This window comes from Phacochoerus africanus, chromosome X (genome assembly GCF_016906955.1).
Source record: "Phacochoerus africanus isolate WHEZ1 chromosome X, ROS_Pafr_v1, whole genome shotgun sequence".
Lineage (NCBI taxonomy): Eukaryota > Metazoa > Chordata > Mammalia > Artiodactyla > Suidae > Phacochoerus > Phacochoerus africanus.
Window position 1 is genome coordinate 64,488,679 of NC_062560.1, and position 25,149 is coordinate 64,513,827.

Sequence of the window (25,149 nt, forward strand, 5' to 3'; positions counted from 1 at the left end):
AGTTTCCTCAAAAAACTAAAAATAGAACTACAATGTGATCTAGCAATCCCACTCTTGGGCATATATCCAGATAAAACTATAATTCAAAAATATATGTGCACCCATATATTCATAGCAGCACTATTCACAACAGCCAAGACATGGAAACAACCTAAACAATGTATGAATGGATTAAGAAGATTTGGTACATATATACAATGGAATATTGCTCAGCCATAAAAAGAATGAAATAATATCATTTGCAGCAACATGCATGCAACTAGAGACTCTCATATTAAGTGATATAAGTCAGAAACAGAAAGACAAATACCATGTGATATCACTTATATGTGTAATCTAAAATATGCCACAAACGAGTTTATCTACAAAACAGAGACACACTCACAGACAGAGAGAAGAAACTTGTGGTTACCATGGGGGAGGGAGGAGAGAGAGGGATGGATTGTGAGTTTGGGGTTAGTTGGTGCAAACTATTACATTTAGAATGGATAAACAATGAGGCCCTTCTGTATAGCACAGGGAACTATACCCATTCTCTTGGAATAGACCATGATGGAAAATAGTACTAAAAAAATATATATGTATGACTGAGTAACTCTACTGTACAGCAAAAACTGGCACAACACTGCAAATCAACTATACTTCAATAAAAAAGAAAAAAAGTAAAAGGAATATAGGGTATTAGATATAATCTAAGTGTAATGAGAAACGCCCACTGATATACAGATACATAAGAAAAAAATAATGGCTCAAGCGAGGACAGAAATGGAGGTCTGAAAGTTTCTCCTTTCTTCCTAAGACACTAGCAAGGTCTTTATAATATAATATAGAATTTTTTTAAAGTATATATTTAAAAAATTGGAGCAGATACAGCTATCTGTGGATAGGTTGCAAATACACAGGATCTGGTGTTGCTGTGTCTGGGGCTGTGGCTGTGGCTATGGCTGGCAGCTGTAGTTCCAATCCAACCCCTAGCCTGGGAACTTCTATATGCTGCACCTGTAGATCTAGAACGCAAAAAAAAGACTAATATACACATTCCCTTAATTAATCTTTATTTATAAATGTTAAGTAAAACATCTACAAACGTGAAAATAACAGATCCATACCTGCCACAATTCCCTGACTGGCGAGCACCATTATGGCTGTTAAACCAACACTGAAAATAGCACTTTGACCAAAGTTCAGCATAGCCAGAGTAGAGGTACTTTTCAATGAAGCAGTCTCATATGTCTTCAAAAATCCATCATATCTTTGTGCTTCATAATTCTCATTATTAAAATACTACAAAATATATAAGAATAGTAACTACATATAAGTATAATTGGAATTTATTCTAAGTGATTAGTATCCTTTTCATCAGACTTCATGTATGAAAACAATTTTATACTTGTATATTCAATTGAAAGCTGACTTTCAATACATTGAACTATGGTACTCCTGAGTTTTCCACAATGGACTGTATTTGAAAAGTTCATAAAATTCATCCCACAAACATTTACTGAATGCCTAGGTAATTTAAACCCAGATCTGAAAAAGCTGTAACAGTACTTCCTTCACAAAGCTTTTCCTTGATCCTCCAAGACAATTCACATTGCCCCTGCCACCTTATGCCTTCTTATGTAGTCACTTGTATATTCTAACTCTTCCAATGCTTAGCAAATTCTGGGAAGGCAAGGATTAAATAAAAATCTTTTTCTTTTCTTTCCATTCACCATTCATAATATTTTAGGCAAGTCCATTACAGGACTTAGCATACATAGTGCTTTCCACACAAAGAGGCATTCAGTAATATTTGTTAAATGGAAAAGTGAACAAATAAATGAAAGAATGAGTAAAATGCACTATACTAGGCAATATGAGGGAGAGTCAAGAACTTGGTGTACATTCTGAATAAGATGCTAACCATACTGACACCACTTGAAATTAAACCAGAAGGTAAAATTCTGATGGTGCTATATAAAAAAAGAAGTGGAAAGAAAGGACAATTTCTAAAAAAAGAGAAGAAATAAAGTACTATTATTTCATCATATCTAAAGAGTCTATTCTAATCTGAAGCTCTAACTTACAGCACCTATTAAATAGCAGAACAAATCTTAGTGCAGGGTGAAAGGAAGAGGAAAGTAAAATTAAACATATTACCTTCACAGTTTCATAGTTCAGCAGCGAGTCTATGGCAGCATTACCCGCATCATTATCTGCTTTGTTCATTTCTATTCTAAATCTAGTTCTGTAAGACAAAGATTTGCACAGGCATAGAATATCTGCTATGAAAGCATAACTGATTTCTGAACCTTGACTGACCTCTAGGGACTATCTTACCTCCACCGTGTGACAGCAACTGTGAATGCTGTGTATGCACCAAGTGTCCCAAGGGTCACCAATGCGAACTGGGCACCACATCTATAATACTGGAGAAGCCAAAAGAAGACATGAGAAACAGTCATTATTTTTGCCAAGTAGTTTATAATATATAATATCAAATCTCAAAGATTTTAATTAAAAATATGTTGGTATATTGTATAAATGAAAAATTGAGAAAACACACTTTAGAGAATCTACTTTAGGTTATATACATATTTTAATCATAAAAATGGACTTGCCTAAAATGTTATGAATGATGAATAGAAAGAAACCTAGATAATCTGAGCATACCACTCCAAAGTCATATACTGTAATGTCTGCTAACAAAACAGTTGCCAGCACTAGTTAAATGACTGATCTATGTGTAGAACTAAACAGCTCTTTACAATAATGACATGACAAAGACTTGGGACACAGTCCCTGGAAGCTTATGGCAAAAAAAAAAAATTAAATAAATTGCATAACCCTTCTGGCACCACAGAATTCGGCTTTCAAACCATAAGCATGCAAGAGTACAAAAGCTACTAACAAGCATGTAAGATAAATAGCTTGTCATGAAAAATGTTTTACTTACCAAAACACCACTGACAAGAGTCACCTCAAACATGATGGGAAGAAGATTAAATACTAAGGCACTCAGGACAAAACTGATACCCCTTGTCCCTCTGTCAATAGCCTTTGATAAAGCTCCTGTTTGTCTGCTCAGGTGGAAAGCCAGATCCAGGTTGTGAAGATGGAGAAAGACATTTTTGGCTATCCTTCGGATTGAATTTTGGGCTACCTTGCCAAATACTGCATTTCGAACTTCATTAAAAAAGGCAGCTCCGGCTCTTGACACACCATCTAATAATAAATTCAAGAAAAAATGGGGTGTAAAAACATTAGGATCACTGGAGTGTAAAAATGGCAAGGGCCCAAAAAATGTTTGTACAATGAATGAATATATCATAGAATAAGTGTAATAAAAGAAACCTAGAAAGCATCTGGCCTAATGTGTACCAATCTTTCTACCACTATGACAACCTTTTGTTATTATTTTCCCCCATAGGTTCCAGATGTTGAAAGATTTTTTTCAAATAAATACTTTAATAAATATCAGCCCATAAGGCCTTATTGTGAAAAATAAGTGTACAGTGTCTGTTGAGGTTTTGTGATTTAATTCAATTCCCCCAAATAACAAATGATACAATTGGAGTTCCCGTTGTGGCGCACTGGTTAACAAATCCGACTATGAACCCTGAGGTTATGGGTTCGATCTCTGGCCTTGCTCAGTGGGTTAAGGATCTAGCATTGCTGTGAGCTGTGGTGTAGGTCACAGAAGTGGCTCGGATCTGGTGTTGCTGTGGCTGTGGCTGTGGCGTAGGCCGGTGGCTACGGCTCCGATTGGACCCCTAGCCTGGGAACCTCCATATGCCATGGGTGTGGCCCTAAAAAGCAAAATATATATATATAAAATTGAGATCCAAAAAAACCCAAGTGCTTTGATTAAAACATGTCTCAACTCAGGTCTAGGTCTCATAAAGTATCCTTTCTACTGAATGGGGACACAAAGCATCATATTCTTTACAAACTGTAGACTTGTGCCATGGATACTGAATATGATTTAATAAAACATTAATACATATTTATCATTATTTAGCCTATTATTTCCTATTTAACAGCTAACAACAACAGCAAGGAAATAACTAGTCTTACTTAAAAGATACCTTATAAGAAACCTAACTCTTAAAATGGTTATTATGGAGTTCCCATCGTGGCTCAGTGGTTAACAAACCCGACTAGGATCCATGAGGATGCGGGTTTGATACCTGGTCTCACTCAGTGGGTTAAGGATCCGGCATTGCCATGAACTGTGGTGTAGGTCGCAGATGCAGCTTGGATCCCAAGTTGCTGTGGCTGTGGCACAGGCCGGCAGCTGTAGCTCCTATTGGAACCCTAGCCTGGGAACCTCCATATGCCTCAGGTGTGGCCCTAAAAAGCAAAAAAAATAAAATAAAATAAAAAAATAAAGTGCTTATGAATTTACTGTCTTATTTCATGTTACTGTTTTCTAGAACTCAGAAAATGAGACTGTTATTAAGGAACTTTTGGAAAGTATATCGTATAAAGAATTTTTTAAAACTACCTATCAAAAAACTCATATAAATCAAACATCTAAAATACTCAGTTGCATCTGTGGTGAAAAGGTCATACACTCAAATATGATGAAAACCTCTTGAAGAAAGTCAACACCTGTAGACAGATTAAAGAATCACACATACAGCCAATCAGAACTGCCGTTGCCATGGTTGCAACTGTATTTGGTGCATCACTCAGGTTCAGCATGTTTCCCGATATCTGGTTGAGGCTGTCTACAGCATATTTAAACATGAAGGGAACCACAATATTCATGGCCTAAAAACATAAAAGCAGCAGTTACCCATCATATGCAAATTATTTATATAAGTATAAATAATTACCTTAAATTAGTACTTATGGGAATATTTATATAGTAACCATTTTCTAGTACTGGAATGATATCCCCAGCTTACAAAATCTTTGGCAGTGGGAGAGCTGTCATTTCAGGATTTGTATCTCACACTGCCTGCCATGTTAATATTCATTTACAAGCTATGTACATTAGTCAAATGTCCTTCCTCCTTGAAATCACCCCTGATCAACCACTCAAAAATACTTTTGTCATTATCTAAAATCCTACAGAGCTCATGGCATTTACAGCAAACTGCCTTATATATTTTTCTTTCCTCCTAGATCCTTGAAGGTCTGTATTATATTCTTCTTTTTGTCCCACTCACGTTGACAATGCTTTGTATACAGCAGTTATTCAATAAATATATGTAAAATGACTTGTTCACCAAAATAATAGTAACACTGAAATTATATTTATATATAAATATGTTCATAATGGATCAAAAGCAAAAACGATCTCAAAAACAGATAAACTGCCAAGTATCTGCGGCTGATTCATCATTTTTTGGGGGAAAAAAACACCAACAGATCCATGTGTGCCAGAAAAAAATTCCTTTGTCCCAATACCATATAAAACAAAACCAGAGGCATAGTGGAAATTCCTCCAGCTGTGGTGTTGTGCTGTGGGGAAAAGAGATGGATTTGTAAACCTTGGAGCAAAATTCTGCCTACCCAAGGCTGCTGCTGTGCGGAGACCCCGAGTGAAGCCATCACCATGTCTCACCAGGATGTGAAACTTTCAACTGAGGACTTGGGGTAAGAAAGAAAGAGACTACATTAAACTCAAAGTGACTGGACAAGAAAACAGGGAGATTGTGAAAATGATGACGCATCTCAAGAAATTCAAAGAATCATACTGTCAAAGACAGGGAGTTCCAATGAATTCAGTTTTCTCTTTAAAGGTCAGAGAACTGCTGATAATCACACTTCAAAAGAACTGGGAATGGAGGAAGAAGATGTCATTGAAGTTTATCAGCAACAAACAGGGGGTTGATCAGTGGTGTAGATATTCTTTTTTATTTTTTAGAAATAGTTCTTTTGTACTATGGCGCTGAAAACAATTGAAAACTGGCACCCCATCCCTTTAAAACATCTGGTAATTTAAATTCTAATTTCACTATTCATTATTGTTTGTGTTCACTATGCTGATTTTTGGTGATCAAACCTTAGCTCCCTTCACATTGTCCTCTCCTCTTTAAAAATTACATGTGTGCAATGTACACAGAAAGGTCACCTTTTCCAGTACTGTGCATTTGCAGGCTTGTGATATATAAGAACAACTGATCTGAGTGTTTGTAATGACTTTGCAACTGACCCTGAAGTTCTAGCATGTGATTGCTTCACTCCTGGATTATGGCTTTCAGTGGGAGATGGAAGTTTTTCAGAGAACTGAACTGTAGAAAAGTGACCTTGCCTTAACTTGAAGCTACTTTTAAAATCTGAGGGTCTGGATGAAAAGAGGATTATCAATTGGAGTCAAGATAATAGAGATGGTGAGAATAATGACTAACTCCAAAGATGGATTCAATGAATAGAAAGCATTTTAAGATGAAAGAAAAACCTTCTCAGAAGATTCCAGAAAAGTGATAATTTTCATTACCAGCTAAAGTTATTTATGTAGAAATGTACACAACAGAACAGCGCTCTTTTTTATTTTATTTGTACTTTCTGGCCAGGGTATGGGTTTTAAATGGACATTGTCTATACCAGCTTCATTAAAACAAAATATATGTAAAAAAAACACAAACAAAACAATGAACACCAAACTTAAGCTTTCAAAAACCAACCATGAGAATACACCAAAAAATATAAGTTAGGGGTATAATGCTTTCACATACTCAAGACAAATCAACCACTCACATTTCACATTTTCTGCATAGTATCAAAAACACAAATAATCATTTAGGAAAAGGAAGCTGATAAGACCGCCAAAGTTTTCTTTGAATAAATTAAATTCACATATATTAATAATATGTGAAAACAATTCTATAAGGCTTAACAACAACAACAAAATCCTGAAATCCCAGTTCTGGTTAATGTTCCATTATTATGCCATTCATCTTTGTTAAACATAAAAAAATTATTGTCAACAGACCTTGGTTTAGCTACAACTGACAGGAGCTATGTAAATCTCACTAATCAAGATTTCAAACTAAGATATACAAGTGTCTTAGCAACCAAGCAGGTACTAGTTTAATATTCAATATCATTAAGATACATAACAGATGTTGGAATACTTTTAAGAATGTAACACTATGGAAGAAATTGCTTAAAACTTTTAAGATTCATAACATTCCAAATTTCAAGTAGTCCTAATTTCTCAATTCCAATTCCTATATAAGCATATATTCTCAGGCTTTTGCCTCTACTTGAAATGGTCTCCCTGCCTGATTGACCTCTCCATTTCTCTATTCTTCAAAACCACTTTGAATCTCATTCCCATCATGATGCCTTCTCTGAAACCTGCACCCCTTTTGACACTTTCTATTTTCCAATTCCTTTTTTTTATAGTCTAAATCTCAGTATTTATAATTTCTACTGTATATTTAACATTCTCTTTGTCTCCAGGTGCATGTGTATGGATAACTCAGTTGGAAACTTTTTGTAGCAAAACAAATATTTGTGAACAAGAGCTATGAGTCAGATATGGTGCTGAGTACCTTTCACAAAGGTATGAAATTTCACAATTCTATGAAATGGACATTACCACTATAATTAAGAAAACAGGTTCTATGAGGTTTGATGACTTGTCTGGTAAGCAGAAGAGCTGGAATTAAAATTTAGAAAAACTCCCAGTATACCATAGCCACAGCAGCAGCTTTTAAGGCAGGAACTGTTTATTCTATTACTTTTGCACCCTAAATGGATGCTATCAAATGAAGTATTTAAACCAGCCACAGTTGAAAAGTATGACAAAAGTAATTAAATAAACTTGAACAGATTCCAGGTTTTTCATAGAATAAGGCCAAATACCCTTACTTGCATTCCAATATACTTCTTGAATGGGAGAAAAAGTGATAGAGCTAGCATGCAATTCTCACAACTCTTTGCATGAGTGATTTGGGACTGAAACTAATGTACCACCAAAAAAATTGTGCAATTTAATTTTTTTCTAAATGTGTTTGGGCTTGGTCAAATTAAGGGGCATCACTGTAAGTATGTAAAGAATGTAAATGTGTTTGTACTGGCAGGAAAAAGGCAGTTAGCATAGTGCTAAGAACATAGCAGTAACTGCTGATAACTGTCAGTTTTCCCATAAAGTAATTTTTAAAAGGAAATATAGATATTTATATTAGCATACACACATAGGTTCCATTGATCTTGTGATATTTTGGGGATGGGGGATAGTAAATATTGGTTTCACTAATATTCTGATTTCAGCAGAACTAGACTTAAACCATCTCAGATAAATGTAAATTAAAAAAAAACTTTTTATTTTGAAATAATTATAAGCTGACAGAAAGTTGCAAAAGTAGTACAAAGAGACTCATAACCCTTCACCCAGCATCTCCTTATGATGATACCTTATATAGCTGTAATTCAATATTAAAACCAAAAATGTACATTGGCATATCACTGTTAAAATGGGCTACAGAATGCATTGTTTACATCATTTTTAAACATGTATTCATGTGTATATGGTTTGTATGTGTCATCTGTACGATTCTATGCAATTTTATCCCATGTTCAGATCACCACAATCAAGATACATAAATATTCCATCACCACAAAAGAACTCCTTTGTACTACCTCTTTATATTCCTTCCCATCCCACCTTGTCTCACCCTAACACCATCCTCTAGCAACCACTAATCTGTTTTTTTTATCTCCATAGTTTAGTCAATTAGAGAATATTATATACATGGAATCATAGAGTATGAAAACTTTTTAAATTGGCTTTTTTTTTTTCACCCAGCATAATGCCCTTGAGGTTTGCTGACGATGATGCATGTATCAAAAACTCGTCTCTTTTTATTGTTGAGTACTATTCCATGGATATACCAGAATTTATTCAACCACTCATCCCTGAAGGAAAATTTGGTTGTTTCTACTTTGGGACTATTATAAAGATGTTATGAATATTTCCACACAGGTGGTCTTAAGTTTTCATTTCTCTGGGATAAATGACCAAGAGTGTAATTGCTAAGTCATAAGGTAAACCTACTCTGAACTTTTAAGAAACTGTCATACTCTTTCATAGTAGCTATACCACTTTATATTCCCACCAGTTAAATACGAGTGATCGGGTTCCTCTGCATCCTCACCAACATTTAGTATCATCAGTAATTTTTCTATTTTGAAACTACTTTAATAGGTATATATTGATATCTCATGTGGTTGTAATTTGTGTTTCCCTAAGAGCAATGATGTTGTGCTTGTCTTTTAATGTACTTATTTGCCATCCATATATCTCTCTGGTGAAATATCTGTTTGTATCTTTTGTACATTTTATATTTAGATTGCTTTTTTGCTGTTGAATTTTATATTCTAGATATAGGCCTTTGTTGGTATGTGATTTGCAAATATTTTCTCCCAATCCATAGCTTGTCTTTCATCCAACTGAGGAGCCTGAACTCCTATAGTACCTAGAAGTCATGAGGAGTCCCCTTCCCTAGGAATCAATGGAGGCCAAGGTAAGAAGCTGGACTTTCATCCCCACCTGCAGCACCTCATCCCCAGTGAAGCAGTGCCACAGGAGGACTGCTAAACTAAAGATTTAATAAGATCCAGAGTTTCATAACATAATACCCAAATGCTCATGTTTCAATAAAAGATTGCTCATCATTCCAAGAATTACTAAGATATCATCTTGAATAAGAAAATACAATAAACAAACACAAATGTCAGAACTATATGACATGAATTTCTGAGCAGCCATTATAAAAGTGCTTCAAGGAATATTTATGAACAAGCTTAAATCAACAAAAAATAGAATGTCTCAGTAAATAAATAAAGAACATAAAAGACGCAAGTGAAAAATCTGGAACTGAAAAATATCTAAGTTAAAAAAAAAAAAAACTTAAACTGAATGGAGAGAACCAGGGAAAGAATCCATAAACTTGAAGATAGAACAATAGAAATTACTGAATATGAACAACAGAGAGAAAACAGACTTAAAAAAAAAAGTAAACAAAAAAAGGACAGAATGAACTTCTTTGCAAAAGAGATACTGACTCACAGACTTTGAAAAACTTATAGTTTCCAAAGGAGACAGTTCAGGGGGTAGGGAGATGTGCTAGGGATGTGAGGGGGGATGGAAATCCTATAAAATTGGCTTGTGATGATCATTGTACAACTATAAATGTAATAAATTCATTGAGTAAAAAAAAAAAGTAAACAAGACTCAAGAACTTATGGGACCATAACGAAAGATATATCCTTCCTCTTCAGAGTCTCAGAAAAATAGGAGAAAAAGTGTGAGACTGGAAAAATACTCAACAAATAAAAAATCCTATAATTTGGCAAAGATAAACCCAAGAATTCAAGAAGCTAAGCAATCCCAGATAGGGATAAACCTAGAAAAATCATAATTGAATTTCTGAAAACTAAAGACAAAGAAAAAAACCTTAAAAGAGCTAGACACAAACAATACATTAAGTATAAGGGAAAAACAATTTGAACACAGCAAATTTCCAGGGAGGTCAGCAGGAAGTGGCACAACATTTTTCAAAAGATGAAAGAAAAGAATTGTTAACCTAAAATCCTATAACCAGCAAAATTGGCCTTTAGAAATGAAGGGAAGGAATATCAAGACACTCTCAGATTAAAGAAAACCAAAAAAATTGCTAAAGGAAATTCTTCATATGCATGGGAAAGAGAAACAGAATTAATCATGGTACATTAGGCATGAAGCAAAAGCAACAGAAATGATAAGTATCTATGCAAATATAATAGCATATTCTTTTTTGTGTGTGCCTTTTTAGGGCTACACCCACGGCATATGGAGTTTCCCTGGCTAGGCGTCAAACTGGAGCTGTAGTTGCTGGCCTACACCACAGCCACAGCAACAACAGATCCAAGTTGCATCTGTGACCTACACCATAGCTCACAGCAATGCTGGATCCTTAACCTGCTGAGCAAGGCCAGGGATCAAACCTGTGTCCTCATGGTTAGTAGTCAGATTCTTTTCCACTGAGACACGACAGGAACTCCTAATAGCATATTCTTCTCTTAAATTCTTTAAAATATGTTTGATGGTTAAAAGCAAAAGTAAATCATTGACCAATGGGGTTTTCAATATATGTAGATATAACACATAAGATAACTTGTAAACATAAAGGGGGAAGGTAAAGGGGCTTAAAGGTTAATAAGATTTTTACATTCTACTTGAAGTGATAAAATACTGATTCTAAGTACATTGTGAAGAGCATGAATATTGTAATCCCTAGAGCAACAACTAAAAAATTATACAAAGAGACAGGCCAAAAAGCACAACAGGTAAATTAAAATGGGATGGTAAAATCTGTTTAAATAACACCATAGATGGCAGGAAAGGTGAAACAAAGCAACAACATAAAGAGGCAACTAGTTGGGAAAACAAATAATAAAATGATAGACCAAACTCCAAATATATCAATAATAATCAATACAATTATCAATATATTATAATGAGCAATATAAATGAACACTTATTAATGTATCATATACAATCAATGAACACCTGGAAATAAAATTTTTAAAAATTTACAACACCCCACTTCACAAAAAGATCTCCTTAAGTATACATCTAACCTTCAGCACTACTGACATTCTGGGTTAGATAATTCTTTCTTATATGGGAGACACTGAGATAATTCTTTCTTATGGGAGAGGCTATTCTGTGCACTTTAGGATGTTCAGCAGTGTCTCTAACCCCTACCAACCACAAGCTAGTAGCACCTCCCAACCTTGCACAATTGTGACCAACAAAAATGTCTCCAGGCACTGCCAAATGTCCCCTGAGGGGCAAAATCACCCCTGATTGGGAACCACTGATCTAATCAAATATGTACAGTGTCTGTAGGCTGAAAGCTACGAATACAAATGAAATAAATCAAAGAATGATAAATGAAGTAATATGGTCACATGAGTTCAACAACTATAATACTCATCATAGTAGGAATGTCAATTCTCCCCAAATTGGTCTAGAGATTTAATAAAAATCCATTTAAAAATCCTACCTGAGGAGTTCCTGCTGTGGCGCAGCAGAAACAAATGTGACTAGTATCCATGAGGATGCAGGTTCAATCTCTAGCCTCGCTCAGTGGGTTAAGGATCTGGTGTTGCTGTAAGCTGTGGTTTAGGTCACAGACATGGCTCAGATTCTGCATTACTGTGGCTGTGATGTAGGCTGGCAGCTACAGCTCTGATTCAACCCTTACCTAGCCTGGGAAACTCTACATGCTATGGGTGTGGCCCCAAAAAGCAAAAACAAACAAACAAAATCCCCATGTCCTAATATCCAAAACCTGTGAAGATGATACCTTACATGACAAAATGGACTTTGCGGATGTAATTATGCTAAAGAACATGAGCTAGGGAGAGTATCCTGGATTATCTGGGTGGATTGACTATAATCAAAAGGGACCCTATAAGAGAGAGGGAAGCAAAGAGGGTCAAAGCAAAGAAATGAGATGTGACTATAGAAGCCAAGAGTCAAAGTCAAGAAGATTAAAGATGCTGCTGACTTTAAGATGGAGGAGGGGACCCCAAACCAAAAAAACACAGATGACCTCTAGAAGCTGGAAAAGGCAAAGATATTAATCCTCCCCCAAGAACCTCTGGAGGGAGCGCAGTCTTGTCAAATGCCTTTATTTTGATATTTTTGATACTTATTTTGATACTTTTGGACTTCTAAAAATAATAATTTTGTATTGGTTAAGCTACTAAAGTTTATGATAAGCAGTTACAGCGGCAATAGGAAACAAAGAAAATTCAATTGGGAGAGGAAAGTCTTCATGTAGGAGTAAGTGGATAAAACAGTGAACCTTCACTTAAACTGGATATAATAATTAATTCAAAATGGACCACAGATCTAAATGCAAAAGGTAAAAATGTAACTTTTAGAAGAAAACATAGGAGTAAATCTTAACTTTGAATTAGGTAAACAGTTCATAAACATAATAACCAAAGTATAATCCATAAAGAAAAAAAATGATAAACTGAAAGCTAGTAAAACGGAAACTTTTTGTTTCCACTCTGGAAAACAATTTGGCAGTTTATAAATCTTACAGAGTTAAAAATACACTTACCATGACCCAGCAATTCCACTCTTAGATATTTACCATAGAGAAAATTTAGCTTCACACAAAAACCTGTAGTTGAGTGTTTATAGCAACTCTAGGTATAACTGCCAAAGGGTAAAGAGAAACCAAATGTCCATCAGTGGACAAATAGATAAATATAAATAAACTCTAGTACCTCCATACTACTGAATATTGCTTTTTAACAAAAAAGAATGAACTGATAGACTCAACAACTTGGATGAATGACAAAGGCATTATGTTGAATGAGAGAAGCCAGCTCAAAAGGTTATATGTTATATGATTCGACTTATATGGTATTCTCAAAATGAAAAAATTATACTGAAAACTATAGAGGACAAATAAGTGAGATCTAGCAGCGAGGGATTTGGAGAAGGTGCATCAACAAAGTGGTTACACAAAGGAGATTTTGGGGGTTTTGGTAATTTTCTGTGCTATTCTGTGGCAGTAATTATATCAATATACACATGTGTTAAAAATCACAAAACTATGTATCAAAAAGAGTGAACTTTTATTGCATGTGTATTAAAAATAAAGCCAATGTCTCAGATCACAACATACCTAGCTCCCCTAATGTCTGGAAATGTCTAAAAATAAAGCTAGATGATAGTGATTTCAATAAAAAGTGACTCAATATGAAGTTTCATTCCCTTTTTACTTTCTAAAAATTGAAAAAATGGTTATTTTTCCTAGATTAGAATTATGTGACAAATGGTGTGTTTCATCTAAAATTTAAGTACAGGAGAAATAAAGGGATTTATTCTTACAAAACTTTTTTCTTTCCTAGAAGAAAAAGTTTAGATCACATATATAAATAATCTGCTAAACTCTTGAATATTCACAGAAATTGGCATATCATTTAATTTTAACATGCAAATGTACAATTTAGGACACTGAGTAAAGAACAGAGTTAAAGAAAAAGTAAAATCACCATAAAAAACAGTCAAGGTATGTATTATCTATATGATGCCAAAATACAGTCAGTTAGCTGAGGGTCTCCAACTCCAGATTTTGAAATGACTTTTCCCTTCCTGGTCATGAAAGTATTGTCCATCTTATCTGAGGAACCCAATGCTTCCAAAACTTTTAATACCTAAATTTATCAATAATTAATTGAAAAGTTAGTTTTTTTTACAGCAGTCTCTGATAATCAAGGGTTCTGTAACTAGTGCTGCCAAGAAGTGTTCAATATATATGAAGAGGCAAAAGGAAATTTTGTTTCTCTCCTTACCTCTCTGGTCCCTAAAAGATCAGAAGGAGAGAAAGGAAGAACAAGAGCACTAAAGGGATATCTGATTATCAAGACAAAACAAGAGACTATAAAAGTGGATAAAGTACTTTGACAATCTGTAAAGACCATCTCTTCCAGAAAACAGAGATAGAGGGCACATTTCCTAATTCATTCTATGAGCCTAGCATTACCCTAATACCAAAACTAAGAAAGACATTACAAGAAAGGAAAACTACAGACCACTATCTCTCATGAACAGAGAAAAAAATTCTCAGCAAATCGAATTCAATAATGTATAAAAATAGTTATATGATATGACCAAGTGGGATTTATTCCAGGTATGCATGGCTGGTCCAACACTGAATATTAATTAATGTAATTTATCACATCAACAGGCTAAAGAAAAAATAGCACACTTTATCAATAAATGGAAAAAAATGCACTGGAAAAACTCCAACACCTATTCATGATTTAAAAAAACTAAGCAAACTGGAAATAGAGGACTTCCCCAGTTTGATTAAGAACATCTACAAAAAACCCTCTAGCTATCAACATACTTAATGATGAGAAATTAGATGCTTTTACCCCTATGATTGGAAAGCAGGTAAAAACATCCTCTCTTATTGCTCCTGTTCAACATGTCCTGGAGACCTTAGCTAATGCGATAAGAAAAGGAAATAAGAGGTATACATATTGGAAAGAAATAAAACCATCTTTGTAGATAATATGATAATATATGTAGAAAATCCAAAAGAATCAATTAAAAAAACCTCCTGAAACTAATAAGCAACTTGGGCAAGGTTGCAGGATACATGGCTAACATACAAAAGCCATACCTCCAATGAACAATATACAATTTGAAACTTAAAAGATAACATCATTTAAATTACTACCAAAAAAGAAATAATTAGGTGCAAATCTAACAAAATGTGTACAAGATCTACATGAGGAAAACTATAAAACTTTGAAGAAACCAAAAGAACTAAATGAACAGAGATATTCCATGTTCATGGATAGGACAACTCAATACTGTCAAGATATCAATTCTTCCCAAACTTGATCTATATATTCAATGCAGTTCCAATCAAAATCATAGCTAGTAATTTGATAGGAACAAACTGGTTCTAAATTTTATATAGAAAAGCAAAGGACCCAGAATATCCAACATAATATTGAAGAAGAAAAAATGTCAAAGGGCTAACACTATCTGACATCAAGACTTACCCTAAAGCTACAGTATTCGAAACACATGGTATGAGAAAAAGAATAGGGTAGAAGAATCAAGATGGCAGAGGAGTAAGATGAAGTGCTAATCATCTCCCACAAACATCAAAAAAACACGTCTACATGTAGAACAATTCACACAGAACACCTACTGAACACTGGCTGAAGAACTCAAACCTCCAAAAAGGGCAAGAAACCCTCCACATAACTGGGTAGAACAAAAGAAAAGGAGAGGGACAGGGACAGGGAGAGGGAGGGGGGGGGGGAGAGAGAGAGAGAGAGAGAGAGAGAGAGAGAGAGAGAAGGGGAATCAGGACAGGACTAGCATTCCTGTGAGGGAGCTGCGAAAGAGAAAAGAAACTTACTACCCTGGGAAGCCACCTAAGTGATGGGGAGATTAGCTGAGATGAAGGGACCTCAAAGATGCTGAGAAAACTGCAGCAGCGGGACTGAGGAGGGAAGAGCAGAGTGAGAGCCACACAGATCATCTGCACCACCACCCCAGACACCACAGCCTGACATGCTCAGGTGGGGGATGGGCACTGAAAGTCAGGCTCCAGAGGTCAGTTCTGGGGAGAGGACAAGGGGTTGGCCTGAGGGGCTAGGGCATGGTATGCCACAGGCTGGGGAGCACAACAACGCCACAGCCAAGGGAACTTGGGAGGAAGTCTGGGCCTCCAGGAGAAGCAAGCCACCATTGTTAGGGAGGGCAAGAGGAGAAGGGGGGAACTGCAATAGAAATATCTTGCCCTGTGCATATGCTGCTTCTCAGAGGGTAGGGCACCTCTTGCACAGGCTTCAGGTGGCGAGAGGCCACTTGTTCGTGCTATGGGAGACCAGGTGCCTCTTATGCAGGTTACATGTGGCCAGGCACCTCTTGTGAGGACTAAAGGCAGCAGGGAGCTAAGAGAGATGCGGTTCTGCTTGCATGACCTACAGGTGGCAGGGACAAACCACAGCAGTCATCTCAGAAACCAAAGGGATGAGACATGGCCTGCCACCACTAGGAGTCTGTGAACAGGCTCCATATGCTGCCCCAATCACCTCAGAGGTCAGCAAAAAAAAGGGCACTGCAACTGAGCACCACCCATTGTTGCTCTTGCTTCCCTAGGAACACACCTGCCATGCTGCTGCCACTGTCAAATGCTCCAGGCAGTGCCCACACATGCTTGATCACTGTCACTTCCCAAGACTGCAACTAGGAGCAGTCTGTGCAGCACCTCCTGCATGGGCTAAGTGGGACAGGGTGCTTCTTGCCTGGTTTACAGGTGGCGGAGGCAAACCACTGCAGTTATCACTGAGTCCAGAGGTGGGCGCAGCCTGTCACCACGGCCCGCCATGGAGGGGTCCATGAACAGGCAGCACTTGCACCCCAGTCACCTCAGAGGGCACCACAGAGGAGGGCATTCCGACCAAACACCACCTGTGGTAGCTTTCATGCCCCTGGGAATGCACACATCCTGCTGTGGCCACTGCCAAAAGCTCTGGGTACCGCCTAAATCTGCCTGAGGCTTATTACCACATCCTAGGACCCTGCAAGTAGGAGTAGCCTATGCCACCTTCCTGTAGGTCCTTGCTACTGTCAAGAGCCAAGCAACCAGGCACTTACTATTAGCCCTACCCTTTGCTGCCTTTTCCCTGGAAACACACTCAGCACCCTAGGGATGACAGCCTGCTCACATCCAAGAAAAAGATAGCAAATATCCAAACTCCCATGCCAAAAAATGAATAGTAGCCCCCCATAAAATACAAAGGGGAGCTCTTGCATAGAAATAGCCCCCCAAGACTACAGTGTGATTTCCCTAAACTCACAGAAAAAGAAAAAAAATAAACAAAATGAAGAAGCTCAGGAACAATTCCCAGTTAAAAGAAGAGAATTCACCTGAAGCAGCAAACAATGAAACAAACCTCTAGAGTCTAAAAGACTCTGAGTTCAAAAGGGAGATAGTGAAAATACTGAAGGATTTAAGGATGAATATGAAGGAATTGAGAGTGGATATAAACAGTAATGCAGATTCCTTTAGAAAGGAACTAGAAAATAGGAGGGGCCAAGAAAAATTAGAAAATTCATTTGCAGAGACACAAACTGAGTTAAAGGCACTAAAGAGAAGAATGAACAATGCAGAAAAATGAATCAGTGACTTGGAAGATAGAATCATGGAAATCACCCAATCAGGACAGCAAACAGAAAACCAAATGAAAAATCTCAAAAGCAATATAAGAGACCAATGGGATAATATAAAGTGGGCCAATCTACACATAATAGGAATTCCAAGAGGAGAAGAAAAAGAAAAGTTTATTGAAAACATTCCTGAAGAGATTATGGCTGAAAACTTTCCAAATCTAAAGAAAACAGATATCAAGAAACAGGAAGCACAGAGGGCACCAAACAAGTTGAACCCAAACAGGCCCACACCAAGACGTAATAAAAATGGCAAAAGTTAAAGAGAGGATTTTAAAGGCAGCAAGAGAAACACAAAGTGTTAACTATAAGGGAACCCCTATAAGGCTAACAGCTGAATTCTCTACAGAAACACTGCAGACCAGAAGAGAATGGCACGATATAAGAAATATTGAAAGGGCTTCTCTAAATAAAAAAGTAAGAAGAAATAGGATGGAGGAAATCACAATTGGAAAGCAATAATTTAAATAAGCCAGTACACAGATCTAAAAACTATTGTATAAGTGACAATAAAGACAAGGGACAGCAAAATGACAAACATGAAGATGTTAAAAAAAAGGACCTAAAAATTATAGAATGTGGGGAAGGAGAGTAAGAAAATCTAGACTTTTTTAAAATAATGTGTTTGAGCCTATAAGACTATTAGGCTAAAACAAGGAGATACAGGAAGGGGTTAACATACTTAAAAACCAGTGTAACCACAAATTAAAAACAAACATCACATTCACAAAAACTAAACAGAAAAGTACACAAGCATAAAATACATGGAAATCATCTAACCAAAAAAAAAAAGAACGAAACAAAGGTAAAACACAGAATCAACTGGAAAACAAGGTTGACAATGGCAATAAATACATATTTATCAAAAATTACCTTAAATGTCAATGGACTGAATGCTCCAGTCAAAAGACACAGAGTGGCAGATTGGATAAAAAAGCAACAGGCTGTAACATGCTGCCTACAAGAAACTCACCTTAGGGCAAAGGATACATACGGACTGAAAGTGAGGGGATGGGAAAAGATATTTCATGCCAATGGACAGGACAGGAAAGCAGGAGTTGCAATACTCATATCAGACAAAATAGACTTTAAAATGAAGGCCATAAAGAAAGACAAAGGACACTATTTAATGATAAAAGGACCCATTCAAGAAGAGGATATTACACTCGTCAATACATATGCCCCTAATATAGGAGCACCCAGCTACATACAACACATACTAACAGATATAAAAGGAGAAACTGATGGGAATACAGTAATCGTAGGAGACTTTAACACACCACTCATATCAATGGGTAGATCCTCTATACAGAAAATCAATAAGGCAATAGAGATCCTAAATGACACTATAAAAAAGTTAGACTTAACTGACATCTTAGTACATTACATCCAAAAAGATCAGAATACACATTCTTTTCAAGTACACCTTGAACATTCTCAAAGATTGAGCACATACTGGGGCACAAAACTAACCTCAACAAATTAAAGAGTATAGAAAATATTTCAGGTAGCTTATCTTCTCTGACCACAATGACATGAAACTAGAAATCAACCACAGGAAACAAAATAAGCAAAAAATCAATATATGGAGACTATACAACATGCTACTAAAAACCCAATGGGTCAATGAGGAAATCAAAAACGAAATTAAAAATACCTTGAAACAAATGATAATGAAGACACAACCATTCAAAATCTATGGGATGCTGCAAAAGCAATTCTTAGAGGGAAGTTCATAACAATACAGACTTTCCTCAAAAAAGATGAAACATGTCAAATCGATAACCCACCACCTACATGAATGAGAAAAAGAACAAACAAAACCTAAAGTCAGCAGAAGGAAGGAAATCATATAGATCAAAGAGGAAATCAATAAAATAAGAGTTTCGAAAAACAATAAAAAATCAATAAAACCAAGAGCTGGTTCTTTCAAAGGGTAAACAAAATTGAAAGGGTACACATGACAAAAAAACCTCTGGCCAGACTCACCAAGAAGAGGAGAGGAAAAAAAAAAAACACAAATAAACAAAATAAGAAATGAAAATGGAGAAATCACAAGGGATACTACAAAAATACAAAAAAAAAAACCATAAGAGAATACTATGAATAATTGTGTGTCAACAAATTTGACAACCTAGAAGAAATGAACACCTTTCTAGAAACATTCAGCCAGCCAAACCTGAAACAGGAAGAAACGGATCAACTGAACAGATGGATCACTAGAAAGGAAATTGAGTAGGTAATAAAAACACTCCCTACAAATAAAAATCTAGGACCAGATGGCTTCACAGGCAAATTCTACCAAACATACACGAGGAAATTATACCCACTCTTCCTAAACATTTCTGAAAGGCTGAAGAACAAACACTCCTAAAGACAGTCTATGAATTCATGATCACCCTAATACCAAAACCAGACAAAGAAACTACCAAGAAAGAAATCTATATGCCAATATCTTTGATGAATACAGGTGCAAAAATTCTCAACAAATTTTTAGCCAACCTGAATCTAAGAACATATGAAAAAGATCATACACCATGACCAAGTAGGATTCATCCCAGGATCACAAGGATGGTTCAACACACACAAATCAATCAACATCATATACCACATTAACAAAAGTAAAAAACCACATGATCATCTCAATAGATGAAAAAAGCATCTGACAAAGACCAACATCCATTCATGATAAAAACTCTTACTAAAGTGGGTATAGAGGGAAAATATCTTAACATAATAAAACTCATTTATGACGAACCCACAGCAAATATAATACTCAAAGCAGAAGAGCCGAAAGCTTTCCTGCTAAAATCTGAAACAAGACATGGATGCTCAATCACCACTTTTATTCAACATACTATTGGAAGTCCTAGTCACAGCAATGAGGCAAACAAAAGAAATAAAAGCTACCCAAACTGGAAGAGACGAGGTAAAATTGTCACTGTATGAGATGATATGATACTCTGTATAGAAAACCCAAAGGATTCCACAAAAGAACTACTCGAACTGATCAAGGAATTCAGAAAAGTAGCAGGATACAGGATTAACATTCAGAAATCACTTGCATTTCTGTATACTAACAACGAAATATTACAAAAGCAATATAAAAATTTAGTACCTTTTAAAATCACACTCCCCCAAAATTAAATGCCTAGGAATAAATCTGACCAAGGAGGTCAAAGACATATACGCCGAGAACTATAACACATTAATCAAGGAAATTAAAGAGGATTCAAAGAAATGGAAAGACACTCCATGCTCCTGGGTTGGAAAAATTAATATTGTAAAAATGACCATACTACCCAAAGCAATCTACAGATTCTACGCAATCCCTATCAAATTGCCATGACATTTTTCACAGAACTAGAACAAACAATTCAAAAATTTATATGGAAAAATAAAAGAGTCAGAATTGCCAAAGCAATCCTGAGGAACAAAAACCAAGCAGGAGGCAAAACTCTCCCAGACTTCAGGCAATATTACAAAGCCACAGTAAACAAGACAGTGTGGTACTGGTACCAAAACAGACAGACATACCAATGGAACAGAATAGAGACCACAGAAATAAATCTGGACACCTATGGTCAATTAATCTTTGAAAAAAGAGGCAAGAATATATATAAAACGGAGAAAAGACAGTCTCTTCAGCAAGCCCTGCTGGGAAAACTGGACAGCCAAATATAAATCAATGAAACTAGAACACAGCCTTACACCATGCACAAAAATAAATTCAAAATGGCTTAAAGACTTAAATGTAAGACAAGACACCATCAAACTCCTAGAAGACAATATAGGCAAAACATTCTCTGCATCAACCATACAAATGTTTTCTTAGGTCAGTCTTTCAAGGCAACAGAAATAAAAGCAAAAATAAAGAAATGGAAGACAGGATTAAGATGGCAGAATAGAAGGACTGGAGCTCAACTTCTCTCCTAAAAACAACAAAATTCACAACTAAAGGCTGAGCAATCTCCACCCAAATGGACTGGAAACTTTACAAAAGATATCCTACTCCAGAAGAAAAAGAGGAGGCCACATCCACAGGTAGGAGGGGTGATTTCCTGATATAAACAACCCCATACATCCCGGGTGGGAATCTCCACAGACTGGAAACTAACTGGTTCACAGAGACTCAGCTACAGGAGTGAGAGTTCTGAGCCCCACATCAAACCCTCACGTGCAGGGATCTGGCACTGGGAGAAAGAGCCCCTGGAGCATCTGGCATTGAAGGCCAGCGGGGCTTGTGCACAGGAGCTCCACAGGACTGGGGGAAATGGAGATCCCATTCTTAAAAGGCACACACGGACTTTCACCTCCACTGGGTCCCAGGGCAGAGTGAGGTCTCCATAGGAATCTGGGTCAAACCTGACTGCAGTTCTTGGAGGACATCCTGGGAAAACAGGGGTGAATGTGCCTTGTTGTGAGGGAAGGACATTGAAGGCAAAGCTCTCGGGAATATTCAGCAGCAGTGCCCTTCTCTGGAGGTGGCCATTTTGGGAAAATCTGGCCCCACCCGTCAGCCAGCTGCTGAGAAGCCCCAGGGCAAACACCAATCCAGGTGGGATCACAGCCCCACCCCTCAGTAAACAGGCAACTTAAAGACCCCTGAGGCACACAGCTGCCTCTAATCCCATCCAGAGACTAAGCCCCACCCACCAGAGGGATTAGAATCAACTCCACCTACCAGTGGGCAAGCATCAGCCCCTCCCATCAGGAAGCCTACAGCAAGCCCCCATGCACAATTCAGCCACAAGGGGGGCAGACACCAGAAGTAAGAGAGGCTACAACTCTATTATTTGTAAAAAGGTCTCCACACAAAAAACCTATAAAAATGAAAAGACGGAGAACTATAACTCCGAGGAGGGAGAAAGGAAAAACCCCAGAAAATCAGCTAAGTGATGAGGAGATTCTCAGCCTCCAGGAAAAAGACTTTAGACTGTTGATCCTGAAGATGATGCAAGACATTGGAAATAAACTGGAGGCAAAGATGGATAATTTACAGGAAACACTAACCAAAGAGATACAAGATATAAAACTTAAACAAGAAGAGATGCAAAATACAATAACTGAAATAAAAAAATTCACTAGAAGCAGCTAACAGCAGAATACAGGAGGCAGAAGAACGAATAAGCGAGGTGGAGGACAGATTAGTGGAAATTACAGCTGTGGAACAGAAAAAAGATAAAAGATTGAAAACAAATGAACAGAGTCTCAGGGAACTCTGGGGCAATGTTAAACACACCAACATCCGTATTATAGGGGTGCCAGAAGGAGAAGAGAGAGGAGGAGACAGAAAAACTATTCCAAGAGATAATAGCCAAAAACTTCCCTAACATGGAAAAGGAACCACCCACTCAAATCCAGGAGGCACAACGAGGACCATGTAAAATAAACACAAGAAGGAATGCACCAAGACACACATTAATCCAACTGACCAAAATTAAAGACAAAGAGAAAATCTTGAAAGCAGCTAGGGAAAAGAAACAAGTAACATACAAGGGAACCCCAATAAGGTTATCGGCAGATTTTTCAGCAGAAACTCTGCAGGCCAGAAGGGAGTGGCATGATATACCTAACGTGATGAAAGGAAAAAACCTCCAACCAAGATTCCTTTACCCAGCAAGGCTCTCATTCAGATTTGAAGGAGAAATCAAAACCTTCTCAGATAAGAAAAAGTTGAGAGCATTCAGCAACACTAAACCAGCCTTACAACAAATACTAAAGGAACTTCTCCAGGCAGGAAAGAAAAGATCAGCAACAGGAAACAAAAATGCCACAAATGACAAGGCTCACCAGTAAAGGTATGTATACAGTAAAGATACAAAATCATCCATGCACAATTACACCACCAAAATCAGAAATCATGAGAAGAGGTGGGTACAAATGCAGGACACTGGAGATGAACTTGCAATTAAGTGAACAACAACTTAAAACAATCTCATATACATATAGACTCTTACATCAAAACTTCAGAAGAACTGCAAACCAAAAATATACAATTGATACACAAACAAGGACTCTCTGGAGAAGAAATATATCTCATAGTAAATAAGTGCATAATCCACCATGAAGGGGGTCATTCAACATCATTCTTGGAATGATGAAGTCTTCTTACATCTGATTCTGATTTCCTCTCCATCAATGAACTTATGATAATTATAATTAAAGAATGCCACTGTACAATTAAATAATACAGTTCTACAACTGTATTATTAATAACCATTTCTCTCCATGGTACAATGTAAAGTCTATAATGTCTTGTTTATCACATCACCTAGAATGGTGTAATGCCTATATTGAAGAATCAATGAGATGTAACAAATTGTGAGGACATATTTATAAAGTTACACTGTTTTTTAACCAACTTATGCATTTTATACTTTACTTATTTTCAGAGGGTGTTATTATTTTTGTTATTCTTACCAGTTAAGTTATTCTTTTTACTATGCTATATAAAATATTTAATGGTATATAAGGCTTTCTTCTTTATAAATTTTAGTTGCATAATATAACAATTTAATATAATGCTAATTTTTAAAGAAAAATTGAAATGTAATAGATAAAACTAAGTAGTAAAGACGAAAGCCATAAAATTGGGATAAAGTATAGAATAAATTTCCTATTTGTCTCAGCATATTTTCCATTCCACTTCTCCAGAGGGAGTCACTTAATCTGTTTCTTAAGATCCATGATATAATAATCTGTGTGAATGTAATTGTGTTTAAATGTATTTTATTCTGTAAAAAAAATAAAAATTTCAAAAATAAATAAACAAAAAATAAATAAATAAATAAATAAAATAAACCAATGGGACCTAATTGAATTGACAAGCTTTTGAACAGCAAAAGAAAGCATAAAAAAAACCCAAAAAGACATGGAATGGCAGAAAATAGTTTCAATTGATGCAATGGACAGGGCTTAATCTCTAAAATATATGAACAACTTATACAACTCAATAGCACAGAAGCAAACAACAAAATTGAAAAATGGGCCAAAGACCTGAACAGACATTTCTCCAAAGTAGATATACAGATGGGCAACAAGCACATGAAAAAATGCTCAACATCACTGATTATTAGAGAAATGCAAATCAAAACTACTATGAGGTACCACCTCACACTAGTCAGAATGGCCATCATTAACAAGTCAACAAATTAGAAATGCTGGAGAGGGTGTTGAGAAAAGGGTATCCTCCTACACTGTTGGTGGAAATGTAAATTGGTACAACCACTATGGAAACAGTATGGAGGTACCTCAGAAAATCAAATATGAAATTACCATATGACCCACAAATCCCACTCATGGGCATATATCTGGACAAAACTTTCCTTGAAAAAGATACATGCACCCGTATGTTCATTGCAGCACTATACACAATAGCCAAGCCATGGAACCAACCTATATGGACATCAAAAGATGAATGGATTAAGAAGAAG

The 25,149-nt window shown here is 36.5% G+C and overlaps 1 protein-coding gene and 1 pseudogene across 2 annotated transcripts in view; one reads left to right on the forward strand and one right to left on the reverse strand.

Moving 5' to 3' along the window:
* ABCB7 (ATP binding cassette subfamily B member 7) overlaps positions 1 to 25,149 on the reverse strand; it is a 122,455-nt gene that overhangs the window by 19,102 nt on the left and 78,204 nt on the right. For both annotated transcript variants that reach the window (XM_047764556.1, XM_047764557.1), the window contains exons 5-9: positions 4,626 to 4,758; positions 2,939 to 3,207; positions 2,323 to 2,411; positions 2,143 to 2,230; positions 1,110 to 1,284 (exon numbers count right to left, since the gene is read on the reverse strand). In XM_047764556.1, coding sequence (XP_047620512.1) covers positions 1,110 to 1,284; positions 2,143 to 2,230; positions 2,323 to 2,411; positions 2,939 to 3,207; positions 4,626 to 4,758 — 754 coding nt within the window. The remainder of the gene's footprint in view (positions 1 to 1,109; positions 1,285 to 2,142; positions 2,231 to 2,322; positions 2,412 to 2,938; positions 3,208 to 4,625; positions 4,759 to 25,149) is intronic.
* LOC125118280 (small ubiquitin-related modifier 1-like) lies at positions 5,549 to 5,827 on the forward strand (annotated as a pseudogene).